This window comes from Alnus glutinosa, chromosome 6 (genome assembly GCF_958979055.1).
Source record: "Alnus glutinosa chromosome 6, dhAlnGlut1.1, whole genome shotgun sequence".
NCBI classification, from domain to species: Eukaryota; Viridiplantae; Streptophyta; class Magnoliopsida; order Fagales; family Betulaceae; genus Alnus; species Alnus glutinosa.
In genome coordinates, this window is record NC_084891.1 from 24,191,534 (window position 1) to 24,209,596 (window position 18,063).

Genomic DNA, 18,063 nt, shown 5'->3' on the forward strand with positions numbered 1-18,063 from the left:
CAACCCATGACCATTTATACGTGGTTTCGGTTACTTCTATTTGACTACCTTTGCTAGTAATATTATTATTTTTAAAGTTATTTTTATCTTTTTACTATTTTGAAAGATACATTAACTAATTTTAATAATTTAAGAGATACATTAACTCAATCAACAATTTAACAGCATTAACAATGAAATGATGGTCCAAAGAAAAAGGAGACAGTTTGGTGCATTTCTTCAGCAAGTCTATTGGAGAATGCAAACAAATATCACCAACTCTTTTTTGTCTGTTTTCTACAAATGGTCACTTATGATCGCGATAATACCAAGTAGACAAATTCTAACACGTAACCAAACATTTGTCCTCACAGGGAAAAAATATGGTTTTCGTTGCATTCGAAATTATCATCCACCCAACCGCTAACAGTCAACCAAAATTCATTTCCCAAATCGTCCCGGACATCCAAATTCATTTCCAATTAGTGTTCAATTTCGTGTGAAACTGTGAATTGTAATCCTCTCCGCACATATATCGTTATCGGATCACAGATCACATCTACGCTTTCCCACCACGTCATTATCGTTGGGTCCCTTGCAGCGTATATATATATATATATATATTTTTCAGATATCAACAATTAAAAATTAATTTTACGACTATCGACAGATATAGTCGGTCCATTTTACAAAATAATGATTTAAAAATACAGTTCATAAAACCTTTTTTATTTAAAAAAAAAAATATAAAATTTTAAACACATTATTAAATAAATTTAAAAACACAGTTATGACCTCCCGCCCACGAGTTGCGTACGGGCACGGCACGCTCAAAGCGCGGGTGTCGATTGGCGTGCCTGAAAGGAGGTCACCTTCGGAGAGATCGAACAGCCCCTCCCACGTCATACACACACACACACACACAAACAGGGAGTAGTACACTCGCCAGCGAAGCTAGAGTCAACGATGTCCGGGAACTTGAGGTGTGTGATCGTGGCCGTCGATGGCAGTGAGGAGAGCATGAACGCCTTGACATGGGCGCTCGACAACCTCAAGCTCCGATCCCCTGTGGACGATTACACCCCCGGCGGCTCCTTCGTCGTACTCCACGTCCAATCCCCGCCGTCCATCGCCGCGGGCCTCAATCCCGGTTCCATTCCCTTCGGCGGGCCCAGTTAGGTATCCTTAACCCTACTGATTAAGCACGCACTTGCGCTGTTTTATGGTCAGAAGCTTGTATTAATAACAGTGAAATTGATAAGTAAAATTTTATTAAACGAATAATTAGGTGGTTTGGAGGTGCCTGCCTTCACTGCGGCTATTGAGGCGCACCAGGGGCGAATCACGGAGGCGATACTGGATCACTCTCTCCGGATTTGCTCTGAAAAGAATGTAGGGTTTATCTCGGGTTTTTTTTTTTCCCCTCTTCCTGTTCCACACACGCTATTATACATTGGTGTTTAAGTTTTGCCGATTCAATGAGCTCTGGCATCCATTCAAATATTGGCGTGTAAGCTCTGGAATAACATGTTCACGAATCGTCATCTCATATTGTTAAATCGATCAAACGTGGCTCGCTTAGATGTTTTAATCACGTCAATATGTCTTATCACTACCGAGTAATAGTTTCCTATTTGCAAAATGTTTTGTTTGGTGTAATGAATTCATGTAGATCTTGAATTTTACGCTTTTATGTTTGACTTGTAGGTAGGATAAGAGAGTTTACCATATAGGTGCATGGCATAGTTGTATTTTTATGCTAACATTATGTTGTCATGCAGTGTGCTATGCGCCTATGCCTAATTTAATTGGAGGAATTTTATTTTACGGGCAGGTGAAAGTTGAAACCAAAGTAATTCTTGGTGATCCAAAAGAGAAGATTTGTGAATTTGTTGAGAATTTGCAGGCCGATTTACTTGTGGTGGGGTCCCGTGCTTTCAGTCCTATTAAAAGGTATAGATTCAGAACTCGTTAATAATAGTCTACGGTGGCAGGCTAATGAATGAGTTATTTTAATTGGTAATCCAATTGGGAAGTTAGTAGCTGTTTCTGTACAATTTAGAGCAAACTGGTGGCACCTAATCAATTCTTTGCCATGAAATTTAGTTGTAATTGAGTGCATGGTGCGCACGTCGATGGTATATCATTAAAATGAAAATTGTTAGATATTAATCTTGCAAGTCATGATCAGACGTAATAATCCTGTCCTATAGTAATTGTAACAGAATGAGTTTAGTTTGAGGGCATTAGCTGGTTTATAGTGCTAGTATGGTACAGATTTCATGTTGTGTAAACTTTTTTGTTTTAGAGAGGGAGGGAGGGAGGGAGGGAGGGAGAGAGAGAGAGAGAGAGAGAGAGAGAGAGTTGGATTTCCATCTTTCGTCTGCAGTCTTATCGTGCCTTAAAAAATGTACATGCCACTAGTTCTCTGTTTTGTTCTTCAGTTTTCTCCTTTATAGATGCTATGTAATTGATATTAACGAATATCATGTGGGATCATTCTAAGATGCCACTGAATTGAATTGGGTATATGAATCTAAGAAATAGTGAGAATTCTTACGAGTTAAGGCTAATCAAGACGGCATGATTATGTAGGCAAAGTGTCTTGAGGGCTAAACAGTATTCCTTGGAAGCTTTTGCCCTCATCACCGCTGACATGCGCTGCACTTTGGCTGTGCTGGAAAAAAGGTCTCCAGTATTTTCCAGTATCATAGGCAATATGGGCCCAGTAGGGATGGCATAGTTCATAGGTGTCAGGTCTGAGTTTTTCTCTCTTGAAAAAGCTTGACACTTGTTTGGTTCGAAGGAAGTGTAGTGGATGATGAACTTTACACTTTTTTTGGGAGGAAGTGGGCGGGAAAGAAAGGGAAGGATGAGAACATAGGAAGAAACAGTACACCCTCATTCGGTTGGATGGAACTGGAAGGAGGAATGACCATGGAAGGTTTTCCTTTCCTTCCTTCCCCTCCTGGAAGGAAGTGGAAACAAAGGATTGTGAGAGAAATGTTTTTTCATATTTTATTATCTTTGGGACCACCATTTGTTTTCTCTTCTCTCTTTCATGTTTCACCTAAATACATGGGTTGAAGGTAGTTCTCATCCCTCCTCTTCTGCTTCTCTCCCACCATCTAAACTGGGTTAGATTGCATAGAGGGAGAACATAAAGGAAGTAGAAGGGAGGAAAGGGAAGGGAATGTAAGGAGAACTAGGCTTGGTAAAATTTTAAAAATTGTTTTTGCTTCTCAAAAACTGAAAACTCTTCTCAAATATCAGTTGTCTAAATGGATTTTCAGATGTGGCTCCTACCACTAAGACTTTCAGAGAAACCGCAAAACTCTATTTTTTTAAAAAAAAAAAACGTTTCTCAAAAAGTAAAACATAAAATACTTTTCAAAGTATTATTAAACACAGACTCATTTTTTCATGTGTAGATGTTGCTTGTTTCATATAAAAAAGTTAAAACAAATTAAAAAAAAGTGGCGACTGGTGTGGGCAGGCAGCCATCGTGGTGGCCATAGAACCGTTTTGCAGTCCTGCGGTGGTGGTCACTGTGGCTGCTGCCAGGCAGCTACCATTGGTGGACCAGCTCCAGCAGCCCTTTTTTCACTTTTTTTTTTTCTTTTATTTTTTAGAACACTTATTAGTTTTGTTTTTCCGAAAAGACTTCTCAAAACTTTACTAAACGAATTTTCTTTTATAGACCCCACATATAACACTTTCAAATGTGGCCCCCACCAAAACAATTCTCAAGTTTTGTCTTTTTCAAAACCCTGAATCCAAAACACTTCTCAAAACTTTACCAAACCAATCACTAGTTTCCCTCCAAGTATTTGGTTGCATGTGGGAAAACAATTATGGAAAGAAAGTCATATAGTGTGCTCATGCCAGTAACAAAAATTTTCAAATAAACTTCTCTTTCGCAAGTCCTTTCCCTCCCCTTTCCTACCATATTGGAAGGATATGGTATGATAGGCCTCAAGCATAAACATTGTAAAACCCCCACTCACATTCATTATCCTTATGAGAGTTGAATAATACATGGAAGTTCTCTAATGATTTTTATACTATATTATATGAAAGGCACATCACTGAAGGAAATTCAATATAAAAACCCAAAGCAAATTAATACCAATCTACCTGCTGCATTTTCTTTCCCACAAGAGTTGTATGTATTTCTCTCCTTTGCTAGCAAACATCAATTGAGGGATTGAGGGTTTTTCCGTTCTTTAGTGGTTTTGTGTTAACTCTTCCAGTTTCTACAGTTATTATGTAAGATGTTTTTTGGGCTATGAAACTTGTGAAAAAAAAAAAGTTTCATAGCGGAATAGAGGACAAGTTTTTGGCCAATAATTTGGTAATTTATATTGAAAAAGAACTTGCTAAAAGTTTTACCGAATTGATGATGATGGATGAGTTTTATGACTTAAACAACAATCATTGAGCATAACTTTGATGAAAGATGCTGAAGTTCCTTCTTCTTCTTCTTTTTTTCTTTTTCTAGATTTGTTCCTATATGACTGCATCAAACTAGATAATTTTTGTATATACATTAGAATTTCGACAAGAACGAATAGAATTCCTTTCATTCTCCCCATTTTCTCTTCACACTTGTCCTTTCCCTCTGTCTTCCTTCAACCAAATATGGCCTCCCTTAGTTCCTCCTCTGCAACCCATCAGAGTGTAGAACTTTTTGCACATATGTGCATGCACCTGACTGGTGAGACCCTTTGCCCTAGCAATCACAACAAGGCTTTGTTTACCCTTGCAGTTATACTTGTTCATTTATAATCTGGTTGTTGCTTTGGAGCATTGAGCTCCATTAGAACCTTATAGATTTATACTAATCCACGCTTAAGCACCTGGCATATTAGTAAAAAAAAAAACTAGGATGCTTGTGTGCTTTGTGCCGAGAATTGCTATGTGGGTGCACATGTATGAGGCATCAAATAGGCTAGAGGGAGGCATGTAGTATGTGGTGATGTATGAGAAACATTTCTCCTGTAATTGGCTTATTGCTGCCCTTTACTCAATGGATCTTCTTGGAAACATAAGGCCCATAGTGGTTGTTTTGGTAAGTAGCCACATGCAGTCTCTGAAGTAGCCATACTGCTGCGCTGATATTGTTTATGTAGATTTTTTTTTCTCCAACGTTGCCAAGATATTTATCTTGGACATTAAAAAATAATGTCCTCATTGTCAGCAGTTCCAGGTGCTTTTCCAGTTGGTCCGTCTTCTTCTGGGTTCTCTCTGGTTCGTCCTCCTCCTAGGGGTTTGGAGGCTGTTTTGTCGGGGAAGGGTATAGCAGTTCCAGGGGCGTCTTTTGCCTTTCTGGCGCCGTCTCTTCGGTCGGAGACCTCGTCACCGGCAGTTCCAGGGGCTTTTCCAGTTCGGTCTTCCTCTTCATGGGGAGGGTCTAGCAGCTTGAAGGTGGATCCTAGCCAGGTCATTGCCTCTAAGCCTTTCGGTGCTTCTCTGGCAGTCTCCCAACTCACGGCCTCTCCATCTGCTGGAGCGACTGAGTTGGGCGAGAAGCTGCGCTCTTCTCCTCCCGTAGTTTCTAAACCTTTTCAGAGTTATATTAGGAAGGCAAGGGTACGTAGGGAAGGGGTTTTGTTGAAGTGGAATGATGTGCTACTTTCAAATTCCCTGAAAGCCTCGGAGATGGTCGCCGACTTAGCTGCTAATAAGGCTTTGGTTGCAGAGCCTCTAGCGAAAAAGGTTGCTGAGCCTCCAGTGAAGAAGGACTTTCTTAGAAAGGGGTTTCTCAACCCTCGCCCGGTTTTGCCAACCACTTCCTCTTCGCCTCGAAAGGTCTTTGATGGGGGATAGCCGAGCCTTTCCTCCCCTCCTAGAGGCTGCTCCAGTTCTTCACCTGTTGAGGGTAATGGTTTCTCCCAATCTCGGAATTGGCAGATCGGTTTTGATCATAACGGGGAGATGTTTGGGAGGAGGACGTTGATTTTTGGGATGTTTTGCCTTTGGATTGGGCGATAGAGGGTGCTTTTGGGGAGGAGGCGTTGGCAATTCGGGATGCCATGAAAGAAGAATTTCAGCGTGATAAGATGATATCACGCCAAAAGTCCAAAGGCAAGAGGGAGCTTCTAAATCTGCATAACTCTATCAACTATGGCGACACTAAGCCTTCCGCTAGGAGTAGGAAAGGAAAGAACCTTATGTTGTAGAGTTGTATGCTTGGGTTGGTTTGTGGGTCGTTCCTCAGGCTTTTGGTTTTTGCTTGGGATCTTTTGAGGGTTGTTGTTCTTGGGTTTTTCCCTCTGTATTTTGGGTTTGGTTGTATTTCGGGTTTAAGGTTTTGGGGGTGTTTTCATGTATTTTGGGTGGGGTTTTTTTTGTAGTTTGGGCTTTATGCGAGTATCTTCTGGATTTTGGATTTTTGGGGGCTTTGGGTATTGTGTGTGCGTAGGTCCTTGTGGGTTTTCTTCTGTGGGCTAGTTGGGTTGTTCCTGTGTACTTAGGGGTGCTTTTCGCTTTTTTAATAAAGTTTTCTTACTTATCAAAATAAATAAATAAATAATGGTTCTCATGTTTATTATGTTTTCTCCCAAATTTGCTGTTAGATGTGCTAGACACAAGAAGTTGAAGCTTCCATTTGCTTATTAGTTCTCAATTCATTTTGTCTTCTAATATTATGTTTATTACAGGAGATTTGATCAAATACTGGATGCTTTAAATATAGATTTTTCATTGTGTCGTATGTCATGGGTTTGAGGGGTTTGGTAAGATGAAAAGATGGTTGACATCCTAATTTGTTCACTAGTACGCTAAATATGGTAATTGCAATTTATGTTCACAGGATGTTTTTGGGAAGTGTAAGTAACTATTGCACCAACCATGTGCAATGCCCAGTGATCGTAGTCAAGGGCAAGGGGACTGCCTGATTAGCTAAGATAGGTATGCATCTCAGTCCTATATTATGAGAAGCTGTGGTGGCATTTTGTATTGTCATTTCCTTATCTGTTATTGTATTAATTATTATTTTAATTTTTGTCTAAATTTACTATGATTTGTGGGTCAATTTTTTTTGTAAAATTGTCTTTGCCCTCACAATGCTTTTCTATATGTATCTTGTCTTACCAAATTTTACTTTGATCATAATATTTTGTTTCAGTTAGGTTGTGATCTCTTAAGTTTAAAGTTTAATTGTTGCTTTAAGATCCCACAAAAATCCTGGTTATTTTTCACTTTTGGCCAAAGTTTCATGCTACTAATTTGACAAGTGTTGTACTCAAATTGTCACTTTGTTTAGTTAACCAAGCTTAATTGTATTTCTGTATAACTTGATCCATTTTAGATATTAGTTTGTGTTAAGGAGATTGATATTGGGGAGTCTTTCTTAGTGAGACCATAATATAATATATTGAAACACGACTCAACCCAAAAGCTTGAAGTTATGAGTTTTAGCCCATTGATATTGTATTTACCATTCATGCTTATAACGTCTATCCAATGTAGGATTTAACATTTATATACTCATATATGTGTACTCAACAATCTCTCATTCACGTGTGATTCTATCACCACTCACTATGCTCTCCCTTGAATAGAAGCTTTATCAATCTTATGAGCATAGGATAACTTGTGTGGACTATGTGGGTTTTATCCATGCCATGCACCAATTACGAAATGGACCCATAATTGATGCATCCACTCCGTCCTTGCTCCAACTGCAAAATGAACACTATCATCCATCATTCTGCACACCACCATAGGCTTTATACCAATGTGGAACTTAACCTTTTCATACTTACATGTGTATAATTAACAGTTTGAATAATTTATTATTATCTGCTGGCTTACCAATCAAAATGAATTGTGTGTGCTAATATAGTACATGGTGGCTTACCTACCTGAGATTAGTTGCGACAGATAAGTTTCAGAGACCAATGTATTTCAGATGAAGAGGCTTTCGAAAGCTAGTGTTCTCATGTTAAGTAAATGTTTCCTTTGAAGCAAAAAGGTTAATGGGTTCATACAGTTTAGAACTTGTAAATTAAGATCTCAAAGGTGTTGACTTGGTCAGTCTGTTATATGTTAACTCATTAGATATAATTGGATCTCTGTTGCAGCTTAGCCTTTTGCACCTGTTGTCGTCTTGTGCTGATGCTAATAGGGCTCCAAGATCATGTTGTAATTTGGGTGTGCATTTCAGATTTGTGACCAAGTTTTAGGTGCCAAGTTGTTGTATTCAGGGCTGCTGCTTGACCAGCTATGCTGTTTTATCACTCTCCCGCATCCTTTTCAAGCTGTTTTGAAGTAGAAATTTGCGTATGGTGCATTATCTTATGTTTTATGTTGTTGTAAATCGATGTTGTACTTGTGTTCTTATTGTTCTTATTGTTTTCTGTGGTGGGTGTTGTAATGATATTTGTCCTAAAGATGAATTGATTTCTTTGGCTGTTATTTTCTCTTCTGACTCCTGCTTATGGTTTATTTATAATTGCGCCTTCTAAAACAAATGTTTGTTGGCATCAAATACTGATCGGACAGAAATTTCCTACGAACAAACTGGCCTCTAAAGCTAAATGTGCCCTTCAAGCTATTAAAAACATATAAGAAGCATATGCTATTAAAAAATGTGTATTTCTTACATGTTAAGGGACACGTCACTTTTAAAAGCTGGTTTGTTTGTAAGAAATTTTCTATAAACCAATTTTTGTTTGGACTAAAATGTTGAGTTGTAGCTCATTTTAGGAGTTCCTCCCTTTTTTTCTTCGAGCTTAAAGTCTACGTTTATTTGCTTGCTCCTTTTTGGTTTTCACATTTTGGTGAACCTATGTTGAAATTCTAAGGAGCTGTTTTATCTGGTTTTGCTTTGACCCGCTATGGTTTGAAGTGAAATTCTAGTTTGGTGGGCTGAAATGCAGACAACTAGAACTGCTCATCTTAATTAGATGTACCAAGGCATTTTCATATTATATTATTATACGTTAAAAATGTAATGTGTTGTATAGAAATTGTTGGTATTTGAGGTGGTTAAATCTTGCTGCTGTTGACAGCTGCATTGGTAAGGTATAACACCAAGCAATATCCTTGTAGATGAAATATCCATGGGAAATTCGCTTTATAATTAGAGTAAGAACAAAAATCAAATAGTTCTAATGTGCTTTTCTTAGAGCCTCTGGTCCATTGTTGGGTGGATTATATGGGTTTGGCCATTTTGTGCTTTTGGCAGACTAGCCGACAGCCCCCACCAGGTTCACGAGGTTTCACTGTTTTTTTTTTTTTTTTAATTACAAAAAAAAAAAGAAAAAAAAAAAGTTAAACCTCGTGAACCTGGTGGGGCTGCAATTTTAAATAATTGAGGAGTTGAGTGGTAGAGTTTGGCTTTCAGTTATGTCCATTGTCCATTAGTATCTTTTCATTTTACAAGGTTGTTGCCTTGAAGGATTTGGACTGTTTCTGGCGGATGAAACATAAAATGAAACAGAGGAGGAATCTTTTGTATCCTTTATGAATGCAGGAGTCTCCTAATCTGTTTTCAGATAATATAAGCTTATTCATTATAAAAAAAAAAAATAATGAAAAAAAAAAAGAGAGAAAAAAGGAAAAAGAAGAAGAAGAGTGTGATAGATCACATGCTATTATTCCCTGCAACACCCTAATAAAAAAAAGAGAAGAAAAGAAAGAGTGATAGATCACATTATGAACCATTGGAAGAGGAAATGGCACAAGCTGTGTACTTTTATAAACAAGGAGCTTAACATCTGGGTGTCCCATGCAAGTCGATAAACAGTAAGAAAGACAGCTGCGTCACACTCAGAAATGCAGATGGTGGACCAGGGCTGGAAGCCCAGTCTTTTTGTAAGCCCGTGACCGACCGCATCTTGCTTCCACGTACGGACAAGAATATTGCGCTGTCATTTTAAGGCCATAAAGATTAAAGACTAAAGAGAAGGCAGTCACGAGCTGGCTTCCTGTCCAACTCATCTTATCAGAATTAGAATCAGAATCGCCTTCAATTATATCCAATTATTACACCAATAACACTGCCCCTAAGTAACCCCACGCTGTGTCTAGGCGTTTTTGTGATTCACGGAGATCAAGAGGGCAAATATGAAATATTCTATGATCTATCTTTCGATCGAGATTCTGCCTTTGTAAGCATTACAGCTAGAGCTTCACAGTTTCAAAATTGGAACTCAGTTGTGTTGCCTCATCTGCATGCATCAAATAAGAGCGTAGGGGCGTAGGGCTTTGTCTTTTGCAACCGTTCCTTCCAACTTGGGGCCTTCCTTTATCACGAGCCACGACACATGGATCCCGTTTTGCGGCCTCTTTTTAGCATCTTAATTGGCCCACCATTTTGTCTGCATGCCTAATGTTGCATGATTGAACCTCCAATATAATTAGTCTGGATTAACATTACATGGGCATTTAGGTAATTACACCCCCTCCCTGAACTTCATATATATTTGTATGGTGCTCCCTCCCACCATGCACACTCACCACGATCTTTCTAGTCATGGAGGACTTGAGAACCACCACCACATTGTTCTTCTTCTTTGCCCTTCTTATCTCAGCAGCCAAAGCTGCTGATCCTTGTGCGTCCCAATCCGACGGCTCAGGCGTCTCCGTCATTCCCATCTACGGCAAATGCTCTCCCTTCGACAAGCCCAAGACCGGCTCGTTGGTGGACACCGTCGTGAACATGGCCTCAAAGGACTCGGAAAGGGTCAGATACTTGGCAAGCCTAGGGGCCCAGAAAAAGGTAACCTCGGCCCCAATTGCATCGGCCCAGCAACTCTTCAATATTGCCAACTATGTTGTCCGAGTCACACTCGGTACACCGGGTCAGCTCATGTTCATGGTCCTCGACACCAGCTACGACGCTGCGTGGGCCCCATGTTCCGGGTGCGCCGGGTGCTCCAACGCCACGTTCTCACCCAACACTTCCTCCACTTACGGGTCGCTGGATTGCTCGGTGTCCCAATGCTCTCAGGCCCGTGGACTCACGTGCCCGGCCACGGGGTCCAGTCCGTGCCTATTTAACCAATCCTACGGTGGAGATTCGTCTTTCTCAGGTACCCTTGTGCAAGATTCTCTAGGATTAGGCAATGATGTGGTTCCAAATTACGTTTTCGGGTGCGTCAGCGCCATAAGTGGCGGGTCAACACCGCCCCAAGGGTTATTGGGTCTGGGTCGTGGGCCCTTGTCACTGCTGTCACAATCCGGGTCACTCTACTCGGGCGTGTTCTCATACTGTCTACCCAGCTTCAAATCCTACTACTTCTCTGGGTCACTCAAGCTGGGCCCATCCGGCCAACCCAAGATCATCCGGACCACCCCACTTCTCCGCAACCCGCACCGCCCATCCTTGTACTACGTGAACCTCACAGGAGTCAGCATTGGCCGTGTTCTCGTCCCCATTGCTCCAGAGCTTCTAGCGTTCGATCCCAACACCGGAGCCGGAACCATCATAGACTCGGGCACGGTCGTGACCCGGTTCGTCCAACCCGTTTACACGGCCATACGGGACGAGTTCAGAAATCAAGTGAAAGGAACATTTTCGTCGCTGGGAGTGTTCGACACGTGCTTTGCTGCCAGCAGTGAAGCTGTGGCACCACCGGTGAAGTTGCATTTCACCGGCTTGGACTTGACGCTGCCAATGGAGAACAGCTTGATCCACAGCAGCTCAGGGCCTCTGGCGTGCTTGGCTATGGCTGCGGCGCCTAATAACGTGAACTCGGTGTTGAATATTATAGCCACGCTGCAGCAGCAGAACCATCGGATTTTGTTTGATGTTACCAACTCTCTCGTGGGAATTGCACGTGAGCTCTGTAACTAGCTTTAGCTGGCTTGTGTGATTATATATTTTCTGTCTTGATGCCATGCAAAATACGTACGCGGTGAGAAAAATAATTACGATAAGCCGTAATGTTTCATTGTTTTGGATAAGCTGATTGTCGCTTAGGGTAATTAACCTTAGTTGTGATCGGTGCTGATACGACACGTTAATATTAATTAGAGATTAACGGTTATTTCAAATTAATCAATTCCACGAATATCAAACCCTGGCCTAAAAAGTAAAATCAAGCACCAAACTCGATCAATCTAAAAATTAAATTAAAGAGTTAAAGCCAATGCTATAGGATTTTAAATACAAGCTAAGGAATGAAAAAACAGAAGCAAAAGCAGATATTAGAATTTAGCCAGGGGGATCCATATACGTACACATGCATCGGCAATTGGATCCCTTTACTTAAATGTAACGAAATGGGATAATATTTTAGGATTTTCAAGAATTCTAATTAAAGACTACTCCCAACCAAACGGCTTGTAATTTACATGTGACATATAGGCCACACTTTAATTTATTAAAACATTTATTGCATTTATCACTTGGCTCATATATATGATCGACACAGAATTTCCTCATTACTAAAAAAATCAGTGCTTGCTGGAATTTCTGTTCTCGACGTTAATTGTAAACGTAAAATTACATGTGGCGTACGTTAATAATTTAGATACGTCTAATTACGTACAGTGATCAGCATTTAACAACAACGTCAATCAATAATTAGATCACTTCAAATCCTTTAGATATATATGTACCTGAAAAACTCCATGATCAGTATGACATAAAGAATCAAAAGTCCAACAGAGGTGCACGAAAAAAAAATTCAAAACCCAAAAAGAATTGAATATGATAAAAATGATTTATTTTTCTATAGGAGTTAAAGTATTAGAATACATATGAGTACCAAATATATATATAAGGAAATATGAAAGGAAAGAAATAGGGAAGAAAGGAATGGATCAACCAAATTTTCTCTAATATATAACAAATTCTAACACCCCTCCCCTCCACCTCTTGGAACATCGATCCCTCCGTACGTAGTGTCAGCATCGATCTCTTCAATATTACCCAAACACTTCTTCATGACCAGCACACTCAATTAATAGATCAATCAAAAGCCCAAAACAAACAAATAATTCAAACACACAATATTGTATAAACAAACAAGGAAAAACTCTCTCTCTCTCTGAGAATTATTTGTTCTGTTAAGTATTAACCCCACCACTGGTGCACCGCAACACCTTCATCCCTCAGCCGTCCGTACAGTGCCAAGCACTCCCAGTAAGCCCTCCTTCCCCCATTGATCTCCTTTCTTCCATTGTGCCTCTGTGGCTTGCACTCCAAGAAAAGCTCGTCCACCAACCTTATCGCCTTGCTCTTCACCATCTCCTCCACCACCTCCGCCTCCGCCTTCATCACTACGTACTCCTCGTCTCTCACGTTATTCCTCAACCAATCTGACATGCCGATTTGTGGGACCTCCTTGCCCGAGGACCCTCCGGTCACGGTCTCAATCTTGTACATCTCGAAGTCCTTGTTCCTCGTCGGGTAATGCCTCGCGAACCAGCCAGTTCCGCTGCCGCCTTCCTTCTCTGGCAAGCCAACGTGTATGAACACCCGGCGAGGGTAGCTCTCGAGGGAGTCGCCCATCAAATCAGGAAGGTACTTGGTTCGTTTCAAATAGCGGCTTGATTTCCCTGAACCGGCCCTTGGCGGTTCAAGCAACACGTCTTCGAGGTTCTTAAGCGCCGCCTTCTTTGCTTCCGGAGCATACCCACATAGCCTTCTTTGTGTGGCCGAATTGAGTTTCTTCATGGCCATGACGGTCGAGCGGAACCTCTTGATGTACACGATTTTGTAGTTGGATGGCTTGTGGAATGCAACGGATGGGTTTTCATGACTGAGCTCAACTATGACAATGCCGCCAATCTTGAGAGTTCTGTCGATGAAATCCGCGGCAACAGGGAAGTTAGATGCCATGGCAAAGTCGAAAGTTTCATTTGGAATCAAGCTCTGTCGCTCCGAATCTGTGACGGAGATGACGTCCATTTCTATTGGACTGTGAATGGCTTCCTCGTTTCCATTGCTAAGGAAAACAGCTTTCTCTTTCTCCCCCACTTTCAGGATTCCTTCGTTCATCAAATCACGGAAGAGCAATGGCAAAAGTTCATTAGCACCAACTTTAGCCTGATCAGGAATAATGGGTGGTGAAGAGGTTGAGGATTCTCTAACGATGGACCCTATCCAAGGGAGCGAAACAATAAACAATGTCAAAAGCATGGAGCGAATGAGAAGCCTCAAAACCCTGGAGTTTGGGAGCCTAATTATCAAATATTGAGCATAAGGGTACAATCCAAGCATTTTGTTATCGTAGCGTTTGGTGTATGCGCGGACACCTTGAGCCATGTCAATGCCCACCATTTTCGCAAATTCTAGAATATGGTGGTGTTCTTGTTTTTATGAGAAGGGTACGTACTAAAAAAATGGGAACGATAACAAAAGTAGTGATCAGAAATTTTTTTTGTCGCTGGTGGAAGAGAGCTAGCTAGGTAGGAGAGGGAGCGGGAGAGAGCCAAAAGAAGTTAGCGAGTGCAAAACCTGGCGGCGGTGTGATTTCCACCCACGAGGGCCACACGTGTGCTTTGCACTGTAGACCACAACGACATCAATTGCCTCATCCGCTGCACCTCCATTTCTTGTTTTCCCGACCCTAGATCGATCGGTGATATATATCTCCAACGTTGCCCTTGTTAGCGACACATTTGAGATTAGGCGGGAGACATGCACCGATAGGAGACAGAGGTTTCGATTTTTTTTTTTTTTTTTTTTGTTTCTTTCTTTTTATGGTTGTGGCCGGAGGGACACAGAAATGGTTGGATGGTGGTCTTGGGAGAGATGAGATTGAGGAGATCGAGAGGAGTATATAGGAGGGAGAAGGCTTCAAAGGAAATGGCTAAATTTGGCAGGGAAAACGTATGCGGATGGTGCAACGACGAGAAATAAGTTTGGCCATTGCTGGATGTTTGTTATTAGGTACGTTCTATCTTTATCTCTCTTCTTCAATTCATGCATGCAGTGAGATTCTCCTATGAAAGCGCTGAGCATATTCTCGATCAGAAATGCTATAATTCTTTTTTAGTGTTTTTATTGTGTCCTTTTGAATAATATAGATTTAATAATAATAATAATAATAAAATATTATTTCAAAAGGTGACTAACAAAATGTAATTTTTTAAACAAAAAAATTAAATCTACGTCATTCAAAAGGACACCAAAAAGACACTAGAATAAAATCTAACATTTCTCATTCTCAATTGCCTCACCAGATTTTACTATCCAAAATAGTTAAAATTCAAAATTTTTTATTTTAACTATCTATTTTTTTAAAGCAACCAAGCAACCTCGTCATTTTAGTTATCCACTTTTACTATTCTATTTAAATATTCGTTATCAAATATTTCTTTATTATTTCTCTATCTAGCATATATTTATATCTTTGAATGTTTGTCTTTTCTTATCGGTCATGTTTCTGAATATATTTTATTTTAACGGACAAATTTTTTCTCCTAGTTCTCGTTCAATGCCTCAGAGAAATGAACATTTGCTTTTAGTGGGAAAAATAAATAAAAAATGAAAAGAGAAATTTTATTATTTTTTATTATTTTGGTAAGTGAACAATACTCAATAACCTTAGTGTTTTACCTTCACTTGCCGACAAGTGGGGCATTACATTACTCGACCTACTTAGCAAGTATGTATAGGGAACGATGAACCTCGTTCACTCACCAAATAAAAATTACCATTTTGTTAAGGTTTTTGTAGAGTTTATTTTTTTAATAGTAATTTAACTCTCCAAAATAGTTTCTTTTTTCAGATATTTTGGTGAATCTACACGCGAGTTTGGGGTGGCATTGCTTGACAAAAGAGATAAGGCTTGAATAGGGTTTAGATGATCCTTTTTTTTTTTTTTCTTTTTTTGGTCATGTGGATTATAAAGTTTGGTTTACTCACTAACAAAGACATGTGACTAATCATCAGTTCTGGTGGTTTAATGGCGTCAATTAGGAAAATTCTTCAAATGGCTGAATACGTATTAGGATGAGAGCATTACAAAAAAAAAAAAACTAAATTTAGTGCTGCTTTTTCAATGCTGTTTTAGGCTATATAAAGTTTGTGCAGCTTAATTAATGTCGCTTCTCAACTGGTATTAAAGTGGCGGTTTTAAATTATTTTTGTGCCGCGTAGGACGCAAACGGCGTTAGAGGAGAAGCTAGCGGCATAATTTTTTTTAATGCCGCTTATTGTTTAAAACGGCATTAAATACATATAAAAAAAAAAATTTTAAAAAAAAAACAAATTAAGACTGGTATAAAACCAAATTAAGAATATTTCCTTAAAACAATTCTTTTTTTGGCCAAACTCAAGAGACTTTTGAACTACGTAGGATTGTGGCTTTAATTATCTTAATTTGCTAGTCCGGGGAAGACATTAATGATCGACTACAGAAAATGCAAGGATCTTGTAACCAGGTAGAATCAAAATGGAGCTCTCCTTTTGTTGAAAGAGAAACACAAGAAGGAATAGGTAACATTTTTTTTCGTGCTAGACATGTAATAATTTTATTTTATTTTTTTAAACGGTAGGAAATGGTAGAAAGACCATTAAGTTCAGTATTACCTCTCTAACAGCATCATTGATTGTATAAGCACTAATTAACAGTTAATTATTAAAGCATTAGCACGCAAAAACAAATAATATTGAACACGTACATATCGGAGAAAAATATACCTGACTAGAAAATGTGATTTTAAAAGCAAATACTCGTAACTTAATTAATTGGATTCTATATATATGAAACTATAGCATTTGAATTTATTCAAGACCATGGCATGCATCAGACACAACCTGCTCACACTTTACAACCATTTCCTTGTCAACTGCATAATTCTGAAACACAAACATAATCAACAAGACATTATCATTTAGTAACCAGCACGAAGTTAGTTACCTGCAATTAAACCAGATACAACATATGTTTGCAAGAGAGAGAGAGAGAGAGAGAGAGAGCATCAAAACCCACACAGCTTAACACAAAATCCAACCATAATTTCAACAACTAAAATACAGCCATAAACACCTTTAAAAATTAAAATCAAACTTGAGAGGGCGCCTGCTTGAAATAAGAATCTTTAATTATAATAGTATTAGCCACCTTGAGTCCCATTGATGCGCTGATGGGGCTAGGTTAAGCTTTGGCTTAGCCAGACTTGAGAGAGCGCTTGCAGTTCCTACTGTCTAGGCCCTTCTATAGAGCTTCCAGTGGATAGGTGCTACTATGGTCACGCCTAACTAAAATAGTTAGAGTTGGTCTCCCATACCTACCTTCTTAATTAGATCAAAAAAATGACACCTGAATAAACAAACGGTCTATTTATGTAAATAAAAATACTAAGTGTAGTAACTTAATAATATTTCACCTTCTGTGTGTATTGGATTTGGCCTTGTGTAATCCCCTATGGGGTTAATTTGATTCTCTGCAATGAAGCTAAGGTTGAAGGTTTTTGTTCAAAAAAACCTATGGGATTATTTTGCTGCAGTTTTTTCTCTTTAACTCAGTGACGAAGTGGATTATTTAAAAGGCTTCTAAGGAGTTTTGACTGGTTCTAGTTTTTTTTTTTTTTTTTTTTTTTAGTTGTTTAAGTTTGATATTTAGGACTTTAATTATGGAATTTATCTCTAAAATCTTAGTGTTTCTCATTAATTTTCTCTAATTCTATTTTTATTCATTTAGTTTACCATCATTCCATTACTCCACTTTATTGCAGGAAAACAACTCAATTTGCTTGTTTACACTTGGTTTAAACTCCTTTTGACGTAACAATTTGAATACAATCAAATTTGATTATAATCTCGTGTAATCAAATGGGAAACTCCCGAAAAGATTGGTGCACTGGTCTCAACGTAAGAAATTCCTCCCTCGGTTCCCACTTCCCCTGCCAACTTTCTCCCCTACATCCCTGAAGCCGACGGGTCAAATTCGGAGCCTTAATAAATGTGCGAAAACTAAGATCATAAATAAATAGTACTTGAACAAATAAATAGTTTTTATGTTTCCAAAACAGTAAAATACATTTTTTTTTTCCTGTTTGTGTGTTTGGCAAACCGGTTTAAAAATCAAAACAACTGAAAACAAAAACACAAAAATAAAAAATTTGGAAACAATTTATACATCTGTCTGAAAACAGTTTTCAGTATTTTCATTTAGT

At 39.2% G+C, this 18,063-nt stretch overlaps 3 protein-coding genes across 5 annotated transcripts; 2 read left to right on the plus strand and 1 right to left on the minus strand.

The window, feature by feature from the left end:
- Positions 1–775: 775 nt before the first annotated feature.
- Positions 776–8,400, plus strand: LOC133871377 (universal stress protein PHOS34). 3 transcript variants are annotated; one of them, XR_009900850.1, is made up of 6 exons: positions 776–1,153; positions 1,268–1,371; positions 1,814–1,932; positions 6,794–6,891; positions 7,829–7,926; positions 8,067–8,400. XR_009900850.1 is itself a non-coding variant. In XM_062308820.1 (5 exons), the coding sequence occupies exons 1-4, from the start codon at positions 946–948 to the stop codon at positions 6,876–6,878; spliced, it is 516 nt and encodes a 171-aa protein (XP_062164804.1). In that variant the 5' UTR covers positions 776–945; the 3' UTR covers positions 6,879–6,891; positions 8,067–8,400. The 3 variants fall into 3 exon arrangements, 2 of the variants coding, with proteins under 2 accessions (XP_062164804.1, XP_062164805.1); XM_062308820.1 differs by lacking the exon at positions 7,829–7,926; XM_062308821.1 differs by lacking the exon at positions 7,829–7,926 and having other exon boundaries at positions 8,190–8,400.
- A 2,025-nt stretch (positions 8,401–10,425) lies between these two features.
- On the plus strand, positions 10,426–11,895 carry LOC133871190 (aspartyl protease AED3). The gene has a single exon (XM_062308581.1). It carries the CDS (start codon positions 10,463–10,465, stop codon positions 11,783–11,785), a length of 1,323 nt encoding a protein of 440 aa, XP_062164565.1. The 5' UTR covers positions 10,426–10,462; the 3' UTR covers positions 11,786–11,895.
- Positions 11,896–13,009: 1,114 nt separating this feature from the next.
- LOC133871646 (uncharacterized) lies at positions 13,010–14,218 on the minus strand. The gene has a single exon (XM_062309075.1). The coding sequence runs from the start codon at positions 14,216–14,218 to the stop codon at positions 13,010–13,012; it is 1,209 nt and encodes a 402-aa protein (XP_062165059.1).
- Positions 14,219–18,063: the final 3,845 nt, after the last annotated feature.